The 27,812-nt window shown below is 39.7% G+C and overlaps 1 protein-coding gene across 3 annotated transcripts; it reads right to left on the bottom strand.

The window, feature by feature from the left end:
• Positions 1–59: 59 nt before the first annotated feature.
• Positions 60–27,291, bottom strand: LOC131969553 (atlastin-2-like). Of its 3 annotated transcripts, XM_059330606.1 has the most exons (14): positions 27,182–27,291; positions 15,556–15,830; positions 12,113–12,244; positions 11,088–11,192; positions 10,857–10,907; positions 9,082–9,138; positions 7,564–7,656; positions 6,777–6,915; positions 6,557–6,684; positions 5,821–5,877; positions 5,184–5,255; positions 4,671–5,102; positions 2,930–2,944; positions 60–1,585 (listed from the first exon to the last, which is right to left on the bottom strand). In XM_059330606.1, the coding sequence occupies exons 1-14, from the start codon at positions 27,240–27,242 to the stop codon at positions 1,475–1,477; spliced, it is 1,728 nt and encodes a 575-aa protein (XP_059186589.1). In that variant the 5' UTR covers positions 27,243–27,291; the 3' UTR covers positions 60–1,474. The 3 variants fall into 3 exon arrangements, with proteins under 3 accessions (XP_059186589.1, XP_059186596.1, XP_059186606.1); XM_059330613.1 differs by lacking the exon at positions 2,930–2,944; XM_059330623.1 differs by lacking the exons at positions 11,088–11,192; positions 12,113–12,244; positions 15,556–15,830; positions 27,182–27,291 and adding an exon at positions 11,068–11,077.
• Between the last annotated feature and the right edge of the window lie 521 nt (positions 27,292–27,812).

Below are 27,812 nucleotides of genomic sequence, written 5' to 3'. Positions count from 1 at the left end.
AAAAATATAGAATCCCTTATATTTGCACTTTTTAAAAAATATATTTATTTATCCCTACATTTATCTTTTTATTTGTTTATTTCAACTTTGTGCCATTTTTCGTCCTTCACACAACGATCAACAACATCAACGATTCATCTTTTGGTCAATAAAATGTCTTTCAATGTTTTGTCCAGAACGTTCAGCTGAACGAGACGAAACATTTGAGGCTGGAAACAGAATTTTCTAACATTTTGGCATAAAAAAATGATTAATTTTCCTGATGGTTGCAGCTCCGGTATTCACATCTGTTCGTACGTTTAATACGGAGTGAAATAAACTAGAAACACACGAAAAAAGAAAGAAAGTTAATACTGAGAATCATGATCATGGACTCAGCAGGCGACCTCAGTGACCCGCTGCTTCCAGGGAACTTTATGTGATTTACTTGATGCAGAGTGAAAATACTTCGTATAGAAGAATATTTTGGCTCTAAAGCCTGCTGAGACATTTTTAATCTCGCGGATTTAAAAGTTTCATTTCTGTATTTAAAGCATCGAATAGTTCTGAGACATTTTACTGCTCCAGGAAAAAACAAGAACAAATCTAAAACTGCCACGTTTGAAGAGTGGGTAAAAGAATCAAATCAGTTAAAGTGAACGTTGTGTTGGGAGGATTTCCACAGCGGGAGGGTTTTCTACACTCTCCTCAAAGCCACCAGACTCCACTGACAGAAACACTAATTTATGCTCAGAGAAGACGGGAGCTGTCTTTTAACCGTCATTTAATATCTTTATAAAGGCTGTAAACTGTTTATATTTTAACATGGAGGTCAGTGGGGACTGCCTCACTCCTGAAGCCGTTTGTGGAACTGCAGCTTTTTGGTTTTATGTTTATTTGTTTGTCCTTTGAGGTAAAATTACTGTTTTTATTAAGGGAGTCTTTATCTTGTGTCAGTAACTATGTCTACGTCTGGCCCTCTACTGTAGATAATACCTGATAAAACCACTTCAATTAATCCTGGAGCTGAACCGGAGCCGTGCAACCGCTGGACACGCCCTCAACGTAGAAAAACTAAAATCTCCCTGAAACCGAACGGCCGCTGAAGTCCTGAAAACCGAGCGTCAGCCGCAGTTTTCCTGCCCGTGTGTCAGTCCGAGAGCCTTTACGAGTAAAGCTGTAAACTTTGGTTGCGGCGGCAGACAGCGACCTTACGGAGACGACGGAGGGGGGGGGGGGGGGATCTGTGGTCATGCTCTGCACTCATACATTCACATACACTGGAATCATTAATGTGATAGAATAATGGCCCCTCCCACCAATAAATACCTTAACCCCGCCCACTGACAAATAATAAAATACATCACACTGCATCGTCCGGGTCTACAGCAAGTCCTTACACCTACAGCGAGGAACCTTCATCTACAGCCAGAGAACAAATGTACACGTCTCACACCGAGGGGGGGGCGGGGCGAGACGGGGCAGTGGCGTGCTGCTAGTTTTTCTTCTTGACGTTGTTGTTGGAGGCGAGCCGGGGCCGCGGCGCTGGGATCAGACTCCCCAACGGGACTCGACTCCGAGCCACCTCGAAGAGTTTGGAGAAAACCTGCAGGAAGAGAAACAAACATTTCATTCACTATCAGACCTTCAATTAACCATATCCTGTTTTATTTTGAAAAGACAGGCACGCTAGGGCTGGGTGACATGTCGCAAAAAGAATATCAACATAGAAAAATGATACAATACAAAATGAACCATAAATCTAAATTGTAAAGGGAAAATCTCAACAAAAAATTACTTATGAATGTAGAAATAAATAAATAGATAGAAGTTAAAAAAAAGGCAAAATATCAATAAATAAAGCCTACACAATAAATAAATAAATGAATAAATACATAAATTCAATATTTTTATATTTAATTTATTATTTATTCATTTATTTCTGTTATTTTCTGTTTAGTTTGTTAATTCCACATTTTTCTCAAAGTTTACTTTCAATTAACCAAAGTCCTATTTTATTTTGAAAAGAGATGCATATGACAAAATATAGAAAAATATAGAAAATGTGAATTTTTCTGTATGAATAAAAATGATACAAAACAAAAATGAACCATTAATCTAAATTGTAAAGTGAAAATCTCAAAAAATGACTCTAGAATGTATAAATAAATAAATGTTCACATAACAAAAAAAAAAATAATTGAAAAAGAAAATGAATAATAAATCAATAAATAATAATCAATAAATAAAATCTATATTAAAAAAGCAAAAAATGTTTCATGTTTTTTAGTTCATTATTTCCAAATATTTCCTCAAAGTTTACTTTCAACTAACCAAAGTCCAGTTTTATTTTGAAAAGACATGCATGGTAGGGCTGGGCGACATGTCGCTAAAAGAATATCACCGAATTTCAATAACAATATTTTTGAGGATATGACAAAATACTGACAAATATAGAGAAAATGTGAATTCTATATGAATAAAAATTAAACAAAACAAAAATGAACCATAAATCTTAATTGTAAAGTGAAAATCTCAACAAAAACTGACACCTGAATGTCGAAATAAATAAATTAATGTGGACATCATTAAATAAATTTAAAAAAAGAAAATGTTGATAAATCAATAAAAAAAACATGAATAAATAAATGCAAAAAATAAACTCTATAGTTTTACATTTAATTAATCATTAAGGGTTTTTTTTAAGTTATTCATTAATTTGTAAATTGTTCATGTTTGTTATTTCCACATTTTCCCTCAAAGTTTATTTTCAATTAACCAAAGTCCTGTTTTATTTTGAAAAGACATGTTTGACTGAATACTTTGTCGGTCAGTCTGTGGGTTTGACTCTCATTGTGGAGAAATAAAAAGATTGAAGTGAGATGAACAGACTGAAGCGTTTCTGCTCTCATTCTTTGGGACCAAACGAAGGAACCTTATTGAAACTCACCTTTCGTGGAGTCCTCTGGAAGCATTGAGAGAGAATAAAGAGGACGGATTAGAGGAAGAACAGCAGGAGGAGGGAGACAGAACTGGGTTTCTTACTGGGAACCACACTGGGAAACTTGACATTGTGGTCCTTAATAGGCGTATTGTGTTTCTGTAGTCATACCTCCTTTATTTTAACTAACTGTCAATCAATCAATCAATCAATCAACCAACCAACCAACCAATTTATCAGTCAGTGAGACACGAGCCTATACGTTCTGTCTATTGTCATATTTTCTGCTCAGACAGCTGTTATCTCAAACATATCCAACTGAATGTGAGGTTTTTTTTGTGTTAACCGATAGATCATGGCTCCCGGTCTGTTTGTGAGCTTCAATCTATCAGAGTGGAGCTGCCTTCAGCTGCTGAAATGTACTGATTTACTGAATGGTTTTCATGTCGGCTTCACGGTAAGAAATCAACAATGTCTGTATGTATTGATTGATTGGTTGGTTTTATGATACAAACAGACCGGGGGGACTGATCAAACACAGATGTGGTTAGGTAAGTTTAAGTCACACACATATACTGCTGTGTCTGTGTTTTAAAACAGCTGTCTGAGCAGAAAACGCTTAACCAGACGCCACTAAAAGTAGACTTGAGGCGTAAAAACACACAGGGGGCCCCGGCAAAAAGCACTTCTTAAAACACGTCCATTGGGGACTGAATTTTCAGTCTGAGGATTTTTTTTCCCATTTTGCACTCCAAGAAAAAAAGTCTAAATGAGGAGAACAAAGTCTGAATGTGGAGAATAAAGTCTGAATGTGGAGAATAAAGTCTGAATGTGGAGAATAAAGTCTGAATGTGGAGAATAAAGTCTGAATGTGGAGAATAAAGTCTGAATGTGGAGAATAAAGTCTGAATGTGGAGAATAAAGTCTACATGTGGAGAATAAAGTCTGAATGAGGAGAATAAAGTCTTGACGTGGAGAATAAAGTCTTGACATGGAGAATAAAGTCTTGACGTGGAGAATAAAGTCTAAATGTGGAGAATAAAGTCTAAATGATGAGAATAAAGTCTAAATGATGAGAATAAAGTCTAAATGTGGAGAATAAAGTCTAAATGATGAGAATAAAGTCTAAATGTGGAGAATAAAGTCTAAATGATGAGAATAAAGACTAAATGATGAGAATAAAGTCTTAATGTGGAGAATAAGGTCTAAATGTGGAGAATAAAGTCTAAATAATGAGAATAAAGTCTAAATGATGAGAACAAAGTCTGAATGTGGAGAACAAAGTCTGAATGTGGAGAACAAAGTCTGAATGTGGAGAATAAGGTCTAAATAAGGAGAATAAAGTCTAAATGAGGAGTCAGTCATCAGAACTTTGTTTCTATCCAACAGTTTCTGCAGCTAAAACCTGATTCTCATGTCAGAAAATTATCAATAACCTCAATATTTAAGGTGCAGCAGAACTAAAATCATTCAACTCATGAATGAGATATTCTTGGTAGAAGCTGCTACAACTATTGTTTGATAATGATCTGCTTTTATAATAGACGTATTGAGGGGAATCAGGTTGTAGCTCGCAGTCGACTTCAAAAAGTGACTTTATTCTTGTCATTTTTCACTTTTTTCTCAAAGTGCATGATGATTATTTTCCCTCCTCAATATTCTTTCTCCTCCCTGGTCCTGATCCTCTTCTGTAGAAACTCGAGAAGTGAAGACAGAGGGATATAAAGAAGGACAGGTAGCGTCCTCTCACCTGTTCCCAGAGGGTTTCAGCCACCTGGTCGATGGCTCCTCCCACCTCGCGGAACTCTCCGGAATATTTGGCGTAAGCCCAGATGCAGAGCGCCGTCAGAGCCACGCCCATCACCAGGTTACACAGCGTGGCCACAGTGTTGATGCCCACGAAGCCCGTCACCATTGACGCCACGTACATGACGAACATGACGGCGAACAGCGTGGCGGGCGTCCTCGCGGCGTAGAAGATGTTCTTGCCGTCGTTGTGCTTGCTGAAGTTGGCGTAAGCCTCGTCCAGCTCCGCCTCCAGCTGCTCCTGGTAGCGCCGGCAGAAGTCCTCGCCGCCCATCTTCTTAACGGAGCGGAAATGTCGCACGGACGCCTGCCGCAGCTCTGCGTGGCGTCGCTCCAGCTCCGCTGGGGAAATGTAGGGTTTGTCTCCGCCGCAGACCTGCCAACAGTTCACACACACCGTCTGTTACACGACTGAAGTCAGTTATTTCCTTTGACAGCAGCGGCGGCGATGCGTTACCTGCTCCATACTTCTGTGGTACGAGTCTTTGGCTCCTGCTACAGCTGCAAGGTTATTAGCTTCAGCTGTTGCCTAGGTAACAGATGACAAAAATATTTAACACATTATTATTTGAAATTTATATATAAACATATTTGAACCATTTAGAAGGTCTTTACAGTGAGATTATAGATTTAACTCTGACTTTAATCTCTGAACCCAAAGGTTTTTTGGTCTTCACATTTGATTCACTGCAACATATAAAATCTCTATAAATCTATAAGTCCTGCAGCTCTGTGGAATCAGCATAATCAGAACAACTCAAACATGTCTTTGACTTGTTTTTTTAACAGACATGTTTGAGTTGTTTAGATTGTGCTGATTCCACAGAGCTGCAGGACTTATATTATATCATATATATTATTATTATATTAGATCATAGAGATTTATATGTTGTAGTGAAATATGAGGACACAGAGAGGAGAATGTAAAAAGAAGCAGCTTGTTGGGGTTCAGAGGGTTAATCGGCTGTTAAAAAACTATTTCTCTGGTTTTTGGACTTCATGTAATGATGTAAGGTTTGCAGCAGGGGGCGCTGTTTAACAGTAGGATGATCTGAAGGAAGTGTGTGTGTGTGTGTGTGTGTGTGTGTGCTGACCTGCAGCATGGACTTTGGGTGAGGAAGCTCCTCCCCCTGGTAGATTTTCATGTACGCCTGAAAACAACAAGAACCATCAAACCTAAAACATCAAACGGAAACATTCACACGGCATCTCTATATTTTTACATGCATTTTATTTATTTCAACATTTTCTTTTATTTTTACATTTCCACATGTATTTATTTAGATTTTTTAATTTGAAATTGAATCATTTATTTCTGCCAGACTTTTGTCAGCCAGTCATGTTACATCTGAAGCACGACGATTTACGATTAATCTGTAATTATTTTTTTTTAGCAATGAATACTTAAATAAAACATTTAAATTAAATGTGGAAATAAACTAAAAAACCATAAAACAATTAAAAAGAAATTAAAAAAAACAAATGCCTAAATAAATGAAATGTAAAATTATGGAATTTAATTTATGTTTTGCATTTATTTATGTACGTTTTATTTATCCATCTATTTTAATTTTTTTTCAATTTATTTGGTTATGTCTGTATTTACTTACGTCTAAGTAATTTTTTGTTGAGAATCTCATTTTTTAATTTAGATTTATGGTTCATTTTTGTTTTGTTGTTTCATTTTTATTCATAGACTCGAAAATAATTTCAAAAATTTACCTTTTCTATGCATTTACCAGTATTTTGTCATATCCTCCAGAATATGGTTATTGAAATATGTAGATATTCTCTCCAGCACTGTGAATGCATGAATGATAATAGACTGACCTTGAAATACTGCAGCAGGTCTCTGCAGGTGATTTTCTCTCCTCCGATCTCTTTCTCCACCAGGTTCTCTGGAGAGAGCAGCGTGGGGACGAGCTTCACCAGCTGCTCCTTAAAGTCCTCATCGATATCTGAAACACACACACACACACACACACACAGGTTATGAATCCTGCTGGTTCTGGCCGGCTGTCGGCTGCTGTGGAGCCTGCTGGTGTGTTACCGCTCAGCCGCCCGTCAAAGTGCGGGTTGGTGGCCACCCTGAGGCCGGGGTGAGGCAGCAGGAAGCAGCCGATGTTGGAGAAGCAGGAGTGGATGTGTTTCCTGACGTTCTGCAGCTCCTCGTGTTGGTTCTGCTTCACCTGAGGAACACAGAACAAATCATTAAACTCTATAGTTAACCCTCTGAACCACAAGCCGCTCCTGTCTACATTCTCCTCTTTGTGTCCTCATGTTTCACTGTGATATATAAAATCTATATAATCTATAAGTCTGCAGCTCTGTGGAATCAGCACAATCAGAACAACTCAAACACATCTTTGTGCAGAATAACACAGTTAGGATGACAAAAAATAGAAAAAAGTTGAATTTCTCTGATAAATCTTTTTTTTTTTAAATGTGAAAACAGAATGCATATATAATCACTTTTCCAAGTGCCCAAAAGTGTCCTGAATGTTGTAAAAAAAAAAAAAAAAAACACTAAATGACCTTAAACATACAAAATAAAAATATGTAAATTAACAAAAAGACATGTTAAAAAAAGAAAGACAAAATGACCAAAAAAGATGTAAAATGACCCAAAAAAAAGAAGAAGAAAAGAAAGTACAACAGAGGATGTTGTCATGGGGGGTTTGAAAAAGCAGAGCCAGTTTTACACCCGGGGGAAATTCTGTGCTGCTGCCACCCTGGTAGTTGAGTGAAATGAAAAAAGGACGGTGGAGTTAACAGACGGGGATCCCCACCGTCCTGCCACCTGTTCTCTCTGATCGGGCAGATAGTGCTGAACTCACCTGCAGCCGTTTCTCCAGGAAGCTCTGTCCGCCCTCCAGACCGTACGGGTGTTCGTAAGGATAACTCCAGTCTCTGATCAGGAACATCAGAGTCTGAACAGAGACGGACACAACACAGCCACTCGGTTACCAAATGGACACGGGGCATTGACTTGGTCATACAGCACAGTTAAAGGATTATACAAAAAAGTAGCATTATGCTATATTTGCTCTTTACACCGTGTTCAAATATTAATGCACAGCCTGGCTGGACACTGCTCGAGTGTTCTCTTCACAGACATGCCCGCTTTATGCCGACAACATGCAGTTTAAGGTAATACAGTCTGTGAGCTGCATAAATCGGGTCTGACTGGAAAGCTGAGACTCTTGTGGATTCAATGATCCCAATGTTCTTCATGTGTGATGATGTTAGTGAGTGAAACTTGAGCTCAGTGTATAAAATGAGCTGCTGTGACCTCTAGGATAATCACAGCCTCATGAAACTTTACAACCACAAACTAGAGACCTAGAGCATTCAGAGGATGGATGACACACTAGATTCACAATAAGCAGCAACACAACACAAATGCTGCCATACAATCGCACAAAATACACAAATATACTGAATGTCAAAAGTTTCTGAAACCAGATCACAAAATGGATTTTTATCTGCTGCTCTAATAGGCCATAAGGTGAACCCGTTTTTCGTTTCATCTCGTTCCCATGTCTGGGCACTAAATAATTTTTGGTTCTTAAAAAAGATATTTTGGTTTTCAACGAGAAAAAAAAAGTTCTCCTCTTGATATCCTGCAGTATTTTTTTAATTCGTGTTTAAAGTCGGGACTATTTCTTGCTTAGCGTAACAATATTTTCGCTCCGAGAGGTGACGTTTTTGTAACGTGCTTCACATTCGACCAATCAGGTAGCCGCGCAGATCCCAGATGGCGATGTCAACAACGTCTAGTGATGAAGAGGAAAATACTCTAAAACATCTAAAACACCTTAAAAAAGTTAAAAAAAGAACAACAAAATATGCTACATGCATGTTACGTCTGTACGGAATGAAGAGGTGAATGATTTCACTATCAGAAGGTGGGATACTTACAGAAATTGTTTGCAACGGTGGCTTTGCGGTCATAGCGACTCTCATAAATTAGCCGAGACATTTAAATCCTGTATCGATGTTGAATATAAAGATATTCCTGGTGACGCTGGGTTATAAAGGTCTTTGTGTCTGGATGTGGAATTCTGGAGAGATTCAAGACTAATTTTGATCCAAAATTGCTGCAACAACTTCATTGAGCATGAGAATGGACTTCACAGTAATAGATTTAATTAATGAAGTCATTTTTATAACACATTTATGACAAGAACATGTTGATCTGACCTGCTGTCTCCCCCTGAACACCGCCTGCCTCACACACCCAGTCATAGATTATAAAGGTCTCATGTAGCTACTAGATGACTGAGGTTTATGTCGCAGAAGGTAAACCTGGCCTCTAAAAGTCTGAATGTGACGAGGACAGTGGATGTGGTCACCTGAAAGGGTTTCTCGTAGACTTCCTCCATGGCCAGCCGTCCGTACTCCGTGAAGAGCTGAGGAGAGGAAACAACCAGCATCTTAACATCTAATCCAACATCACAGCGAGGTCAGAAAGCTCAGTTAGTGCCAGAACCAATGAGAGCATGTCTGAGTGTTCAGAGCAGCTAATGGAAAAGCTTTCATGGAGCAGATAAAGCACAGACATTAAATTATGAAAAAAGACGTAAAAAGAGACCAAAAAAAAAAAAATACGTATATATGATAAAATTATTTTTTTTAAAAGACAAAATGATAAAAAAAAATATGTAAAATGACAAAAAAGACGTGAAATGACATTTAAAGATAAAAAAGACGGAAAATGGCAAAAAAGGTGAAATGACAAAATGATAAAGGACGTAAATTAACAAAAACACAAAAAATGACCAAAATAAGTTTTCTCCACATATTGTACATGTCCTCTCCTCTCTGCTCTGTGTAAACAGCCTCAGGGGATATATACATTTGTGTGTTTCTTAAATAAGGTGACTCTGGGGAATATTAAACTAGATTTAGTGTTCAGCAACTGATAAAAATACAAAAGTTGAAATTGGAGAAACATCAGTTAATATCAACCACAAAGTCCTTGGATTTGACCTTAACTTATATCTTATAAGTAGATAGATAACGGCTGTCACACCTCAGATAGCTTCACCTGCAGCAGGACGACCTTTGTTTTCAGATAAGTTGGTCTGGTCTCCCGTTTTAAAATTAGGAACCTAAGAAAGGAATTCCACTTAATCCATGTGCAACCTAAACTGCAAAGAGCCCCGCCCTCACAGTTTGATTGACAGCTGATCTCTGCAGTTGGGACCAAAGATGGAAAAGAAGTTTCCAGAGAGATCCGAGTCTGTGCCTCATAAGGTAGCAGGCTGTTGACCCTGAACTGATCCCAGAGCAGCTTTAACAGAAACACGCTGCTGTAAATCTCTCGGATTACAAACCAACACGAGGAAAACTCATGAAAACTAGATGTAAGGCAAAACATCTGGACTAAAAGCGTTGTTTAACTCTCTGAAACACAGCACTCAAACAGGATTTGACAGTGTGTTCTTAGAGAGAGTCAAGTACTGAAATCCAGGAACCAACCCTTGTTCTAGCTTTAGCTCATCTGTGTTAACCCTTTGAACCCCAACAAGCCTCTGAAAGTTCAAACTCTGACGATAATTTCTGTTTTTTACTTTCCTTACACAGTTAATGGTGGTGGGATGGTGCTTCAGAGGGTTAACAATGATCATTTAGATGCTCAGCTGAGGGAGTTACATAAAAATGTAAACTCGTTGAGTCGTAATATCACATTAATGTCACCAAAGGAAGCCAAGCAGAGGGACAGAGGGAGCTCAGCATGGGTTAACAAGACTGAAATTGAGAAGTTTGGACTTATTTTTACATCTGAAAGTGCATTTTTGTTATTTCTGAGAGAGTTCCCCAACAACGTCAATTTCTTTCTCATAAATGTGATTTTTCTTGTAAATTTGTAAAAAAAAAAAAATTGTCGTAGTTTATTTATTTATTTTCCTAAATGTGCTATTTATCCATGTAAATTTGTGATTTTTCCTCGTAATTTTGTAATTTTTCTCACGTAAATTTGTAATTTTAACTTGAAGTTTGGACTCAATTTTACACCTGAAAGTGTTTTTGTTATTGCAGAGAGAGTACACAACAACAACAGCAACTCTTTGAACTCTTTCCTGATTCTAACCAACATTAACCCCGTCTGCAGGCTGATACCGACCTGGAGGTGCTGGAGGTCGTCTTCCTGGACGTTCTGGGACAGGTTGTACACCTAAACACACAAACACACACACACAGTTAGTCCCCTGGTGCTGGCCCAGTCAGACCTTTATTCCTGTACTGGATCCAGGTCCGGCTGCACAAAGCATCTTCAGGTCCTCCTCCAGTGTGAGGACGGAGCTCTGTGCCGCCGGGCCTGGATCCGATATGACCTGGACTGAGCTGGTCTGACCTGGACTGAGCTGGTCATGGTGCTCAGGGCGAACAGCGTGGCGCAGTCTTTGATGGTGGACTGGCTGTCAAACGCCCCCTGTGTGTCGATTAGTAGAACTGCAACCTGCAACAACAGCAACAACAACATGTTTCAGCATCACTTCACTGTAAACACGCTTCATTATACCTGAAACAGGTTTTTTGTTGCAAAGTCACTAAAGTTGAATGAAAAGTTGAACATTTCTGAATGAAGTGTACATTTATGCACAATCCACATAAAAAGGTCTATTTTCATTCCAGCTCAGAAAATGACTATCAGTGATCGATTCCTTTTCCTGCTCCAAAAATCAGCTTATGTGGGAAAAAAACCAACACAGCATAGGATCAGGATATTTAAGGAACTACACTTTTATGAATATCCTGGAGATCCTGGTATCATAAACTAGAAGATCAAAGGAATCAAAAAGCTCCATGTGGTCAGGATATCGTGTCATGAAACGTCGTGATTTAGAAACATATTTTAGCAGTGAAGCTTGCTTTTGAAAGTTTGATAAAATGCTGCAGTTGTTGTCGTCCATACATGTTTGATATCAGTTCAGTTCAGTCCGACATAAAACATGCAGTTAAACAGTTAAATCCCAATGTATTGTATCAATACTCACCATATCGCACAATGCTTCAATTAACAATAAGATCGTTTCGTGACTCAAGTATCGGGATAAAACTGGATCGTCTCCTCTCGGTTTTATTCCTAACCTTGAAAAATGTAACGGCTAACATAAAACCTGTTGGTGTTTCCACAACATTTGCATTTGGTTCTCAAAAATAGATATTTTTCTCTTGTAAATTTGTCTTTTTTTCTCGTAATTTGTAGTTTTGTTCTTGTAAATTTGTCATTTTTGTCTCGTAAATTTGATTTTTTTTTTACTCATAAATTTGTAAAAAAAATTTTGTGATTTTTACATTTTTCAACGTAATTTGCGTTTTTTTTTTCTCCTAAATTTGTGTTTTTTTCTCCTTTCACAGGGGGATCGGTGAACTGACCTTGCAGCCGTCTGGTTTCTCCACCACGAACACCTCGCTCCAGGCCAGGATGCCCGTGGTCTCCCGCTCACAGCCGCCTCGCCAGGTGAAGCCGGTCAGAGGCTCCTCCTCGCCGCCGACCCACGACTCCGACTGCAGAGAGAACAACAGCTTGATGTTACAGAGTCTGAATGGCTCACAGACATAACACACCATTTATCAGAAAACTGTAAAAACAGTAAATCAACTTCAGATTATCACATTTACATTTAGTCATTTAGCAGACGCTTTTATCCAAAGCGACTTACAGGAAGAGTAAAAGCAAACAATCAAGGTATAGTGCAATATGAGCTATTAGTGCTAGTGACAATTCTTTGAGGAGTAGACTTATCATGTGGTCTAGGAGAGAAGATGCTCTCTGAAGAGCTGGGTCTTCAGGAGTTTTTTTTAAAGGTAGAGAGGGACGCCCCTGCTCTGGTGGGAACTGGTAGTGTGTTCCACCAACGGGGGACAAGGAGTGCAAAGAGTTTGGAGTTGGATGGAGTTTAATATCGGTGATCCATAACATTCACAATAATACTAATATATTTTTATACGAGAAAAAAATGCATATAGTGATAACATTCCAACCAAGTAAAAGTACTCAGATTGTTTCATATATTGTTACATTATTTACTGTCGTCGTTTTAACTTAATAAACTTTATGCATATGTACTTAGTTACATTTGCGGCATTATTTTAATTATTTTCCTAATATTTTGTATTTGGCAGCTGTTGAGATTTACACTTTACTCTACAAGTTAGATTTATGGTTGATTTTTTATTTTTTTTATTTGTCAGTATTTTGTCACATCGTCAAGATTATCGTTATGGCAAAAACTAATAATGTAAATAACCAAAGACAAGTTTAAAATGGGTGTGATTCAAAAGTTAGATTATACGGACTCTCCTTCCAAGAGAGGAAGATGATAAGGTAGAACTTTTTAATCACAGAGGAAGTTCTTGTGTCAGATTGCTCCAAAAGTACAACATACAGTAGAACTACAATAAAGAGAAAAACACAATCAAGTGAATTAAAAGGCATGAACATCAGGTTCAGAAGGATACATTGCCTATAAAAAGTTTTCACCCCCCTTGGATGTTTCACCCTTTTTTTTGGCTTTGACACAATATTTTATTTTGTGCGGGCAGTGCATTTTATCTTATTGTATTTTATCGTTCTATTGTCTACCTCATCTTTTTACTGTGCTTTGATTGTGTTATCCATTCATTGCGTTTATATTTTTGTGCAGCACTTTTGAACCCTTGTGTTTGCTAAAATTGTGTTATATAAATAAAGTGTTTTGGATTGGAAATCATGGTCAATATAATTTGGCTTTTTTGACAATAATTTCCCAAAAAAAAAATTGAAAAATTCTATTGACCATGATTTCATGTGTAAAAGCAACAAAAGGGTGGAACATCCATGGGGGGTGAAAACTTTTTATACGCAATGTAAGTTGAGAAGTAGAGGTTATAAAGATGATATCAAGTCAATATGTGTAACAGACTCTCTTTCCAATATTGGTAACACTTTTGTACACACATTTGTTTGGACAAATATAATAACAAAAATAGCTAATAAGAGTTTAATTTAAGAGCTGATATCTAGACATTTTCCATGGTTTTCTTGATAATTATTTTGGTTAACATTAAGTTGTTGTTTGATATCAGTTCAGTTCAGTTTGACTGAATACTTTGTTGGTCAGTCTGTGGGTTTGACTCTTATTGTGGAGAAATAAAAAGACTGAAGTGAGATGAATACACTGAGAATTGTCTCTTATTGGGCAAAGCAATTCTTGATTGAATTTATTTTTGTGATACAAAATGCAGTTACACAGTTAAATCTCAACATATTGTATCAATACACACCATATCACACAAAGAATAAAATCACAATATGTAAACAATGTAAAGGCTAATGAAATTTGGCATTTTTTTCTTGTAAATGTGATTTTTTTTTTCTCTCATAAATTAAAAAAAAAAAAAAAATCCGTAAATTTGTTAATTTTTTTTTGCTGTAAATTTGTTAATTTGCTATCTTTGTCATTATATTTGTCCAAACAAATGTACCTTTAGTTGTTATTAAAATGAACAAGAAATTGAAGAAAACAATGATATATATCTATATATATCTCTCGAACATTGGCATTAATCAGCGCGTTAAACGGTCGTCTGCTTCCGATCCTTTACAGTTAACTGTTCAGCAGCGAATGATGACATCGTGCTGTACGTCTGATCCTCTGACAGACCTGAGATTAAAAAAATGACCTGAGCCGTGTAGACGGGGCTTGTTCTGTGCATAAAGATGGCCTTTATGTGTGGAATAAGCAGCAGCAGCGCCGTGCGGAGGCCCGGCCACAGAGCCGGCATTGTGACCGCCTAAAATCCTCTTTACAGCAGCGTGAACCCTCCAGAATGTTCCTCAGCACTGACTGTAGATTAACACGGCCAAAGGTCCACTCCTCACAACTCTCCGCCACTGCTTCACACTTCTACTGGATTTATTTTCTGCTGGCAGAAAGTTCAAACATTTGTTGTGATGAACGGATGAACACTGTAATCCAGGAGCCAATCAGCAGCTGGGAGAACAAACTGGAATATAGCTTTATCTGGAGTTATCCACCCTCTGAACCCCAACAGCGTTTTTTTACATTACATTACATGTCATTTAGCATTATGCTCTTTTTACATTCTCCTCTGTGTCCTTGTATTTCACTGCAACATATATAAAATCTGTATAATCTACAAGTCCTACAGGTCTTTTCCAAATTCCCACAAGTGTCCTGAATGTAGTAAAACCAGTTTTTGCCACATATTGTAAATATTGAAGTATTGTCATGTTTCTAGCCTCTCCTGTCCTCTCCTCTCTGCTCTGTGTAAACAGTCTCTCCAGTCCTCTCCTCTCTGCTCTGTGTAAACAGTCTCTCCTGTCCTCTCCTCTCTGCTCTGTGTAAACAGATTTTCAGTGAATATTTGTCACGTGACCGTTGGTCTCAGCAGAATCAATCATGTCTTCACAGTGTCTCTGAGGAGCAGAATTTAATGTTTTTAACAGGATCTGTTTAGTGCAAACGCTTTATTTTAAATGACACATGTAGAATAAAGAGATTCTGAAAAATAACACTAAGTTTTGGTTAATTTTTAACAGAAACTTTTTTTTAACTGATAATTCCGTCCAGATCCTTTGAAGGAAAGTTCAAATTTTCGAATTGATTTTATGTCCGTTTCCGCTGCATCTTTTGGTAATTTTTAAATAGAAAACTTTCCTTCAGAGGTTTATGTATATGTGAGTAAACAATAAAGGGCAGATATGAAAACATTTTGCACAATTTAAATTCTTCCTGTGATTTGGAAACTCAAAGCTAGAAGGGGATGGTAAAAACATAAATGGATAAATAACAAACTTGATGTTTGGCAGGTACCTGTTTGTACATGTAGCGCAGCATGAAGTCCAGCAGGAAGGACTTGCCCTTTCGGAAAGCTCCGGCCACGGAGACCACGACCACGTGGAGGTCCTGCACCTCCTCCTTCAGCAGCAGCCGCTCCAGCGCCTCCTCCTGCAGCGAGAACGAGTGTTCCTCCTCATCCGCCACCACGATCTGCACCGGCCGGGCCACGCCCACCTCTTCCTCCTCCAGCAGGTCCTCCTCCTCCTCATGCATCTTCTGGGATGTGTCGGATTTAAAGCTGCGCCCACCTGAGAGGGAAAGCTGCAGTTAGAGTCTGATGACCAGACGACCCAGAACAAAACCTGCAGCCCACGGGACGGACTGCCAGTCCTATTAAACATATTCTGACTTCACTGGATGTAACTAAAGCTGGCAGTCCAGTAACATCCTGGACACTTGTTCAACTTCAGAACCAGTACCGGACATGTTGGGGACCTTCAGAAATTATTTTTCTGGGGAAGAGCCTGTGGTTTGGTTCAAGAGAGTGAGAATGAAGCTCCGACACTCAAAACAAACCTACATAAGCTGAAGACTGCATCTGAACAAAAAAAGTTGGGAATTTGAGATTTTTTTTCTTGGAAATTATTTTCGTCATTAATTTGTAATTTTTTGTTGTAAATTTGTATTTTTCGTAAATTTTTTTTAAAAATTCTCCGAAATTTGTAATTTTTTCATCCTATATTTGTTTTTTCGGCATACATTTGTGATGTTTTTTCGTTGTAAATGCCTTTTTTTCTCTCCAAAATTTGTTTTAGAAAAATTTGTCATATAATTGTCATTTTTTTCTGGTAATTTTTTTTGCAAATTTGTAATTTTTTTTCTTGTAATTTTTTTTCATTTTTTCAGCATAAATGTGATGATATTTCAGTGTAAATTTGTGATTTTTTCAGCAGAAATTTGTATATTTTTTTTAAAGAGCAATGAGCTTTAAATTATTATGAACATTCACACGGTTAACCACCAGATCCTCCTCTCTTCACTAGGCCTGGGCCGATAATCAATAAATCAATTAATCGCACGATAAATTAAATGAACTCAATAATTTTGCCGGCCTCGATATATCGCCATGCGCATGCGTGTTTGTTTTCCTCGTCTGTTGCCTCCAAGCCGGCTGGATGACAAGAGGGTTCACTCTGTGCTCGATCTCAGCACCTGGGCGCTTTTGTTCCATAGCAGAATGAGCGGAGTGAACCCTCCTGTCAGTCATCCAGTCTCTTTGTCTCTGTGGGGAAGGCTGGGCCGCTAGCATTGGCTACACACAGAATGCAGCAGGTGAGCCTCGTGCGGAGCAACGCGAGGAAAAAAGATGATTGCAAAGCCAAATGCCACAGCCCCGCTGTGGGAATATGTCGGTTTCAAAACGAATGAAAAAGGTGAGCCCATCAACACACGGACGAGCCTGTATGCCGAATTTGTTCAAAAGTGGTGGCAACAAAAAAAGCCACCACAACAAACTTGCCTGCCCAAGAACCACCCGACCCAGTTTTCCCAGCTGGGGAAAAAAACTGCACCTGGAGATGCAGAGCCTTCGTCCCGACAGTCAACACTGGTCGACAAAGTAAATATAAATGCTGTGCGCTCACAGAAAGTGGAGTTTGCTACATCGCAAAATAAATGCTGCCCTTTTAAAAAAAAAAAAACGTTTGTTTTATTTATTTAGGATATTTAAACGTTCTTAAAATTACAATTACAATGGTAAAAAACACTGAGAAATAAAAGTGTATTGTATTTGAAAGGGTGTGCATTATTATGATATATTATGTTGACAATAATATCGTTTATCGGCAATAATTTGTGGGACAATATATCGTCCAGCAAAATTTGTTATCGTCCCAGGCCTACTCTTCACTCGCAGAACTTGGTTCTGCCCTCCGATGGTTCGTGTCCTACCTATCAGGAGATCTTTTAGAGTATCTTGGAAGGGAGAAGTTTCCAAACTACAAAACCTTTCCACTGAGGTTCACTCCTGGTTCAGGCCCTTGTGTTATCCCGTTTAGACTACTGCAACTCTCTACTGGTGGGTCTTCCTGCTGCACCACCAAGCCTCTGCAGATGATCCAGAACGTGGCCCGAATCAAATTCAAAGCCTTGTCTCTTGCCTACAAAATAGCAACGGGCACAGCCCCTTCTCATCTAAACTCTTTTGTTCAGATCCACAAACCCTCCGGTCCACTACGCTCCTCGAGTGAGAGACGTCTGGCTCCTCCACCGCTGAAGGCCTCTGCGTCTCAAACCAGACTCTTCTCCTCTGTAGAGCCCCGGTGGTGGAACCAACTTCCAACTCCACCTGTTCTGCTGAGTCCTTCTCAATCTTTAAGAAAAGACTGAAGACCAACTCTTTACTGAACACCTTCACTCCTGATCTACACTGACGACTACAACAAGTATCGTACTGACTGATCTTGCGACCTATAAAAGCACTTGTGTCCTAATGGACTCTACTTAACCCACAGCACTTACTCTTGCTATGTTTCTTGACTTCATCCTTGCTTGTGCTGTATTACTCTCATTTTTTACGTCACTTTGGATAAAAGCGTCTGCTAAATGACATTGTAGAATTGTAGAATTAAGGTTTGTTAAATCCTGCTGGGGGACACATGGAGGTCAGACGGTCATTGTGGTCACGTCCATATATGAAACGATAAGTCAAATATTAACCAATAATTATGTGGACAGGTCTAGTGGTCTTCCTTCCTCTCTGCAGTCTGACGGTTTACACCACAGAAATCAATGAAGTCTGATGTCCAGATGTGTCCAGAGAGTGCATCCTCACCGGAGGTCAGCCACGAGCCCGGCTGCTGCTGCTGCTGCTGCTGCTGCTGCTAGGACGGCAGAGCTGCAGGTTTACAGTAAACCAACGAGCCTTCAGGCGGAGCACCGGAGACCTCGGCTCTCCTTGTACGGCAGCGTTCACACTCCGCTGATCTGCAGCCGTCCGGACCGTTCAGGAGGACGTGTTTGACTGTTTTTGGCTGCTTCAGCCTCCATCTGAGCACTGAGAGGAAAAGGTCGGGTCATGTCTCGCTCACTGCTCCGACACAGGGCCGGGGTCTACTGAGATTCATCTAAATCCATCCAGTTCTGAGTCAGGCCAAGATCTGATCGGAAATCGATTTGATTGAGAATTCCTTTTACAAGAAAAATTGGTGTTGTAGCTGAAATATCTGCAGACTGAATGAGGTATACAGGTGCATCTAAAAAAAAAAATTGAATATTGTGAAAAGGTTCAAATTTTTTGTCAGTTATTTCAGAAAGTGAAACTCTTATATTATATAGATTCATTACACAGAGTGAAATATTTCAAGCCTGTATTTCTTGTAATTTTGATGAATCTCGCTTACAGATAATGAAAACACAAAACTCAGTGTCTCAGAAAATTAGAATATTACATAAGATTAATGAAAAAAAAGGATATTTTAAACAAATGTCAGGCCTCTGAAAAGTATGTTTATTTCTATACACTCAATACTTGGTTGGGCTCCTTTTTCCATGAATTACTGCATTAATATGGTGTGGCATGGAGGTGATCAGCCTGAGGCTGCTGAGGTGTAATGGAAGCCCATGTTGCTCTGACAGCAGCCTTCAGGTCATCTGCGTCTGGTGTCTCTAACCTTCCTCTTAACAACAGTCTCCTATGAGGTTCAGGTCAGCCCAGTTTGCTGGCCAGTGTGGGCAGGTGCCAAGTCCTGCTGGAAAATGATACTAGCATCTCCAAAGAGTTTGTGGAAGCATGAAGAGCTCTAAAATGTCTTAGTAGATGGCTGCGCTGACTGTGGACTTCAGAGAACACATTGGACCAACACCAGCAGAGGACATGGCCCCAAATCATCACTGACTGTGGACTCCAATATTTAACTCTTTCATAATACTCTAATTTTACAAACTGAGTTTTCATTATCTCTAAGCCAGAATCACCAAAATTACAAGAAAAACAGGCTTGAAATATTTCACTCTACGTGTAATGAATCTATATAATGTATGTGGGTTTCACTTTCTGAAATTATTGACAAAAAATATTGAACTTTTTCATGATATTCTAATTTTTTTAGATATACCTGTACCGTAAAAAAAGAAGCATTGAATGAGAAGGTGTGTCCAGACTATTATGGACACACTTTCTCATTCAATGCTTCTTTTTTTCCAACTTTGTAGATTCATATTCAAGAAATCAAAACTATAAAAAAAAAACATGGAAATATGTAGGAAACAAAAAAGTGTTAAACCAGAGTGTTGTAGATTTATTTTCTTATTCTCTCAGCAGCTTCATGAGCTGATCACCTGGACGCTTTTCACGGGAGTTCATTTGTGGAATTTCATTCCATCTTCATGTGTCTGAGAGCATCAAAGCAAAAGGAAGCATCTAAAATATAAAATATTCTGGTTTAACACTTTTTTGTTTACTACATATTTCCATATGTGTTCTTTCACAGCTTTGATGTCTTTAATATTAATCTACAATGTAGAAAATATTATCTACATAAAGATCAATCTCAGAGTTTATTAATCAATATCGGAAAATTAAATCCATGTGATATCCATGTTTGAACCAAGAATACTTTTTTAAGCCCAATGTGACATCAGCTGATCACGCTGCGTAGATGTGGTGAAGTCCTGCAGCGTCTCCACTGCTGGACAAGAGTCTGTTTCTGGGCCATGACCTCTGACCTGGTGGTTACGTGGCAGCGCTCACTCAGACACCGTCTTGTGATTGAGCAGCCTGCGGCCTCCTGGGAAGAAGCCTCCTCATTGAGGTCAGCATGGAGCTGCTGGGCCCATGTGACGCTCCGCAGGCAGCAGCACAAACAGACAGCTCGCCGGTTCACATACACACCGTCACGCCACCACATCAACCCAAGGAGGAAGTGAATAATGTACAGGTCCGCAGAAAAACTGTTTGAGATGAGGACGTTGTGCTTTAACTGAAGCCTTTAAAGAGCAGTGATCCGGTAAATCGGCGTCCCAGTGTTCTGTGTGCAGCACATGAGCTGCCCGAGGAGAAATACTTCTACAGCGCAAAACCCAGAGACTTTACTTCTTCATTTACACAGACCAAAATAGAAACTACAGTTAGTACATCAGACTTTCAGACCAACAGAAACGTTCTATACAAATCTATAAGTTCTGCAGCTCTATGGAATCAGCACAATCAGAACAACTCATGTATTTGTGGAGAACAGTTAGAATGACAAACCAGAAAAAAAGGCTCAACTCGAATTTCTCGGTTACAAAATTCATATATAAACACTTTTCAAAGTGCCCACAAGTGTCCTGAATGCTGTAAAAACAGTTTTCTCTACATATTGTACATATTGAAGTATTGTCATGTTCCCAGCCTTTTCTGTCCTGTCCTCTCTGCTCTGTGTAAACCACAGACCCGTTTGTCTCCTCTCTGCTCTGTGTAAACATCCTCTCCTCTCTGCTCTGTGTAAACAGCCTCTCCTGTCCTCTCCTCTCTGCTCTGTGTAAACAGATTTTCAGTGAATATTTGTCACGTGACCGTTGGTCTCAGCAGAATCAATCATGTCTTCACAGTGTCTCTGAGGAGCAGAATTTAATATTTTTAACAGGATCTGGTTAGTGCAAACTCTATTTTAAATGACACATGGAGAATAAAGAGATTCTGACACAAATCAACATTTAACACAAGTTTTGGTCACTTTTTATCTCAGAAACTTAAAACTTGGACAATGTTAGTAATGATAATTTCCGTTTTAGCACCTGAAAACACCATATTAAAAGGTGTTTTCAGGGACTTGCAGCCCCGTAGGAGCCCTGAAGTTGATCATGTCTTCGCGTCAGTCGTTTTGTGTTCCTGCCTCTGACTTTTCACATTATTAGGACATGAATACATCATGCTACAGACATGAATCAGCATATTTTCCTTCTTATCAACCAGTTTAAGCTGCTCTGTGGATTCCTGTGCAGTCATTTCAGAGGTGAACTTCCTCATCGCAGAGATCTCCCGTCTGGTCGAGTCATCGACTATCATTACAGCGTTTAGCGCAGAGCCTGTTGTTAAAGAGTCTGAAGGACTGGTCCTGAGGTCTGAGGTCACAGAGCGGTTTGGGCTGTGACTATAACCACAAAGAGTTGTTTCTTTTTAATAAGAAGTTGAATTTAAAAGATAAATGTGGCCTGTCATGGTACATTTTTTTAGGATGATATATTTTCCCAGAAACTATCACAATAAAGGATAGTATTGTTGATGTTTTTTTTATGCCACTGATATGATATAGGAGCATAATAATTTAAGTACTTCCTTTTTAAGAGCAATTAACTTTTCATTCTCAAGAATATTGAACAGTGGATTGAAATGCTGGAATGGCTGTTTGGGAAATGGGTTTTTTTTTTTTAGGTAATTCGTACTGCCTATCAAAAGTTTGCAGCATTTCTCCAAACGCTCGTTTCTCCACAGTGTTGAATGGCTGAATCTCTTTCACTATAAAGCGATTAACGCCATCTGTGAGCGTGCGTCATTTTGTGCGGTCATGTTTATATTTGCATTTTTTGGCAAAGATATCCTTAACTGCAAGTTGTAGTTGAGGGCGCTCCATGTCCCGCGGCTCCCACCTTGTTTTCTGTTCCCAGCTGAAGAAATTAGATGGGATGGTTGTATTTTTAATGGACTTTGAGGTTTGTTGTGTTGCCACTTTTTGTTGCGACTATCTTCATACAGATTTGACGTCAGCGGGCTCTCCGCGTTCATCTGGCTTGAATCCAAAATGTTCCTACACCACCGCTGTGGCATTAGGCTTTGGAATGATTCCATTTAGAACGCTCAACTTTCTGTAATTGTACAACTATGGCCGTCGGAAAACTTAGCTTTGAGTACGCCAATTCTTTCTCTCTGCTTCAACGGTGTCCATGCGTGTGTGTGTGTGTGTGTGTGTGTGTGTGTGTGTGCCCCACCTCCCCACAGATTGACAGGAGAGGGAAAGAAGCAGCGTGATTGAATGTTGATGACTTATGGAAACAAACGCGTATGTAAACGACGATTTATTGAGTCCAGAAAACTAACATGTCCATTTTTGTTTATTGAATGATAAGTCGATATATTGATTATCGTGACAGACCTATTGAGGCCGATAATAATCACAATAACAATTTTTTAAGAGAATAGTTTATGTCATTTTAGGACCATTTTATGCCACTGATATAAAGAAATTAGAGCATAAAAATAATTTTCAACAGCAATTATTTTTTAAATCTCAAGAATGTTAAACATTTGAATTGAATTGTGGAAAAGAAATATTAAAATATCCTAGATAAATAAAACAAATAGGTAAATTACAATCAAAACAAATAAAATAAACTCTCAGGCTCTGTTAACAAAAAAAAATGCACTAAGAAATATTTTTTAATTATTTTATATTACAAATAACATAAAAACAGCTGGAATTGCTGCTTGGGAATTTTTTTCTGCAATTCGTACTGCCTGTCAAACATTTGCACAATACTTTAAACACAACACAAAAAAGTATGCAAACAATAATTTATTCAGTCCAGAAAAAACGTTTCTGTCCATTTTGTATATTGAACGATAAGTCTATATTGTAATTATCGTGATAGGCAGAACTGTTAATGTCTGTTTACGTCTCCGCCCTCTCAGCCAGTATAATAACAGCATATAATAGCAGCAGCAGCATTCTAATTTACACTGAACGTGAGATGTTAATGTTGGACTTTGCTGTAAGCTAACGCTAGCGTGCTAGCGCTAGCCCGATAGCCTGCTAGCCCGTATCTATCACATTGCAGTTAAACAAATCAAATAAATGATAAACATTTTAGTTGGTTTCTCTCAACTGCACAGACTTGGTCTCGGTGGCCCAAGTCCCGGATGTAGTGGTTTGTGGTTCAAGACCAGCAAAGAGTTGGTGCCGCTGTGGAACCAGTTTTCCTGGCCGGGAGCTGGCTCGTTGGTGGTGGAAAACCAAAGAACCAATTGGGCAATTGGTCAAACCGGTGCCCAATTGCCCGGCCCAACCGCGAACTCCGTCCAGTGAAAAAACCCTATTACTCTATTAACCCTTGGTCCATGTTTCAGGACGGGTCAGGTGGGTTGGAGACCATGCTGCAGACCCCTTATATGGGAGTTGCTCCCCACCCTACTGACGAGGTCGGACTACACTAAGGACAGTCGGCCCCAGGAGCCGTGGGCCCCGTCCCTCACCACAAGCACCTCCAAGTCGACCTGGAGGCAGTCGTGGCACAGCACCTCGTTTTTTTTTTCACCTCGATCACAAACATTCTGTGCTGTCACAGCCCTTTACAGTGATTTTAATAGATATCACAATTTGAATCCGTTTTTTTTCTTAATGGAAATGTTTGTAACCTTTGATCCATTCAAGGACTGTCAGAAAGTTCAAATTCCGATGGCAATGCAGTCTAGTACGGGAGGCAAACACCCTCTCTTTATTTAAGAGTAAACTGAAAACTTTCCTCTTTGACAAAGCCTATAGTTGGGCTGGCTGAGAACGGCTCTAGCCCAGGCCTGCCTTGGACCAGCCCCTAGTTATGCCGCTATAGGCCCAATGTGTCGGGGGACACGATACACCGGGGCCCTCTTTTCTTCTCTCTCTGTGATGTCCCAATAATACATGACACAAGCTTGTATTTTCCCCAGAGTACTAGCACTTTTCTTTGCTGGCTCTTTCACAGGGTGTGGAGCTGTGGTCCTGCTTGGCATCACTCCTGCTGGTCCCACTGCTGTGGATCTTGTCCGACCCCAGATGAGAATGCTCCTCTCCTGGTCCACTCTACACTCACCATCACTACTGGCCAATGGTGGCGCTTCATCACCTGCTGCTGTGCCCCTCCCAGAACTCCTGCTCCTCTCTGTTTCTGTCTTCTATCTTCTATCTGCCCTGTACAACGACATCTATTGCACGCCTATCTGTCCTGGGGGATGGATCCCTCCTCTGTTGCTCTCCCTGAGGTTTCTTCTTCTTTTTCCCCTGCTAAAAGGGTTTTTTTGAGGAGTTTTTCCCTGGCCGATGTGAGGGTCTAAGGACAGAGGGTGTCGTACCATGAACAGTCTGTAAAGCCCTTTGAGGCAAATCTGTGACTTGTGATTTTGGGCTATATAAATAAAATTGACTCGACTAATGCCCAATATTTTTTTTTTTTACTTTTTTCGTACATGGGGATCTACTAAACCAAATCTGTAGCCTAAATAATTTCTGTTTTGCTTCCGAGTATAATAACAGATCTGTGTGAGTTGTATAACAGCATCCTGAGGCAACTCTTCATTCCTCAGCTCAGCCAAGGCTTTACAATGTGGGCTCAAAAGAAGTTAGAGTATGAGGATAATCACACCAGTACTATTATGCATACATCACATGACACATGGCTCAGTTTTTGCCCCACTTTGGTCTGAGCACACAGTGTGCAGCTCTCCACACATCAGGTGGACGAAGCTCTCTGTAGCAACACAGGCACCAGCAGATTATTATAACACTTAAATTTACTATTCACCCAGATAAACTTTGTTAACCTGTGTTAAACCGCTTTAATGGATCAACAGAACTGGCTGAGACTCAGTCAAAAATATTCAAACCTCACCGACTGTAACCCAGCTCAAACTGATAGCTGATAACATTTACTGATAAGAAACTCAGGAGAGATCTACAACACACCAAAGTCCATTCAAAAATAGCTGATTTTCTTCCAGAGGAAAAAAAAAACCCAACCGTAATAGATGCAGTCGTGTTATCTGGAAAGAACCAGAACCATCTGTCCTCTGCCACCATATCGAGATTAACAACGCCGCGAGCAAAATGGAATTAAAAAGTTGAGACTAAGAATTTCAAATGGCGTCGATTTAAAGGGTAAAGTTTGAATCCTCAAGAGTTAGCTTCATCACACACCAGGCAAGTTAACAGAAGACGGACTTTGGAGAAATTATGAAATTATGTTGATCGCAGGAGTTTTGTCTTCACCATCACAGTAGTTTCTCTCTGTTCATGGTTCAGGAGCTGAAGTATCCACAGAGGTCTCCTCCTCTCCAAAACAAACAGTATGGCTGATTAAAACCCGTAAAGACACTTAAAACCAGTTTAACTTTAAAAATCTGTGTTTCCTTGATGCAGTTTGGCAGAAGCAGGACGTCCTGGAGGCTGTTGCTACGTTCGCTCAGGAAGGAGAGATGTTACACACCAAAGTCCATTCAGAAATAGCTGATTTTCTTTAGAAAATTAAATGTATGAGTGTTACTCCACTAAGAAATTTCTCTATTTGATGACTGCCCTAATTTTAATACAGACAGTTGCATATTATATCATGAACTGGTCGTTGTTTTTACCAGTGAATTTAGGTCTAATAATAATAATAATAATAATAATAATAATAATAATAATAATAATAATAATAAGACAAAACTAATTTTTGTAAGTCAGCTCTGTGTGCTAGCCTGGAAGAGATTACACAGCAGCTGACGTTTCTACACCTCGTTAACCCTCCGAACCGCCAAAATTAAACAAATGATCGTAGAAAGAAACTTAAAAAAACTGAACTTTAACAGTACCTGAATGGATCATAGGTAACAGATGTTTCCGTTATAAAAAGTGACCAAAACTTGTGTTAAAATGTTGATATTTGTGTCAGTTTGTAATCTCTTCATTCTACATGTGTCATTTAAAACAAAGAGTTTGCACTAACAAGATCCTTTTAAAAACATTAAATTCTGCTCCTGAGAGACACTGAAGACATGATTGATTCTGCTGAGACCAACGGTCACGTGACAAATATTCACTGAAAATCTGTTTACACAGAACAGAGAGGAGAGGACAGGAGAGGCTGTTTACACAGAGCAGAGAGGAGAGGACAGGAGAGGCTGTTTACACAGAGCAGAGAGGAGAGGACAGGAGAGGCTGGAAACATGACAATACTTCAATATGTACAATATGTGGAGAAAACTGATTTTTACAACATTTGTGACACTGGTGGGAACTTGGAAAAGAGTTTGTATATAAATTCCAATATTTAAAATATAATATATTATATATAATTTTTTTTCAGATTTTTGTCATTCTAACTGTGTTTTTCTGCACAAAGACATGTTTGAGTTGTTCTGACTGTGCAGATTCCATAGAGCTGCAGGACTTATAAATTATAGAGATTTTATATATTGTAGTGAAATACAAGGACACAGAGAGGAGAATGGAAAAAAAAGCAAAAACCGCCCTGAAACGTCTCGTTGGGGTTCAGAGGCTGAAACACGGTGACAGTACCGGGAGCTAACCGTTATTAGAAACTGAACAATGAAGAATTAGCTGGAAGAGGCTAGCGGCTGTTAGCTGCAGCGCTAACAACAAACAGCCCCAGCTGAAGGTGAGGGGGCTGGACGGCTCCGGACCACACGCCGCGGTCCGCAGGGAGCGGATCGGTATCGGTCCCGGTCACCGGAGACCCGGCACCGTGTTTTCAGCGACATTTCGCCGCTCGGGACGCGCTGATTCGCGGCGAAGCGGCAAGAGACGCGACCATCGACGGAGCGGAGCTGCCCGCAGCGTCCCCTCAGTCCCGCCGAGCCCACGGCCCCGGCCTCACAGCCTCGGCGCGCCGGTAACACCACCCCAACCCTCCGTTAACGTTGCGTTACCTTCTGTGAAGACGCTGTTGGTGTGATTCCGCTGCTTCAACCTGCTCTCCTCCGCCGCCATCTTTCCTGACCTGCAGCAGACTGCCCTGACGTCACACTAACAGAAGCCGCGGAGATGTCCGCGTGGTCCTAAAGTACTCCGCTCGCCCCCCGCCCCCTACCATCCGGCGCGTCATATACACACACCGTGACGTCACCCGTTGGATCGTGGACTGCCTGTTGTTCGGCCTTACGAGGGAGTGGCCAAGATGGCGTCCGATGTGGTTGGGTTGTGAGGAGCTCCGATACTATAAGTTGTACCACGACCAAAAAGACAGTTAAACCAAACATTATTACCGCTGACCTGTTATGTAGAGGAACAAGAGCAGCGTGTGTGAAAAAAACCCAACTTCATTTAAAGTAAGTCTCTCAGGAGAGAGACAAGAGAGAAAAACTCAACGTGACTGCTAGCTTCTGGCTTTATTGAGTTAGCCTTGGTCATCATGGCAAAAAGAGGAGCTAGTAGAAACAGGGACGGAATTTCTTTGATTGAACAAGACATCCAGAACTTTGAAGGTATGTTCAAACTGTTACCTGTAACACCATCAAAGAGTCCGGATCCGTAAAAACAACGTCCCACATCAATCAATCA

The sequence above is a fragment of the Centropristis striata genome, chromosome 1 (genome assembly GCF_030273125.1).
Source record: "Centropristis striata isolate RG_2023a ecotype Rhode Island chromosome 1, C.striata_1.0, whole genome shotgun sequence".
In the NCBI taxonomy this organism is placed as follows: domain Eukaryota; kingdom Metazoa; phylum Chordata; class Actinopteri; order Perciformes; family Serranidae; genus Centropristis; species Centropristis striata.
Note: the sequence above shows the minus strand (reverse complement) of the source record. Positions and strands in the feature narration are given on the sequence as shown.

Bases quoted from the DNA above. Each gene is read 5' to 3' on its own strand.
- LOC131969553 (XM_059330606.1), bottom strand. From the start codon at position 27,242: ATGGCGGCGGAGGAGAGCAGGTTGAAGCAGCGGAATCACACCAACAGC. The intron at 12,245-15,555 runs GTACCTGCCAAA...TTCTCTCTGCAG, and splicing joins TGCGCTACATGTACAAACAG to TCGGAGTCGTGGGTCGGCGG. The intron at 5,878-6,556 runs GTCAGTCTATTA...TGTTGTTTTCAG, and splicing joins ACCTGCTGCAGTATTTCAAG to GCGTACATGAAAATCTACCA.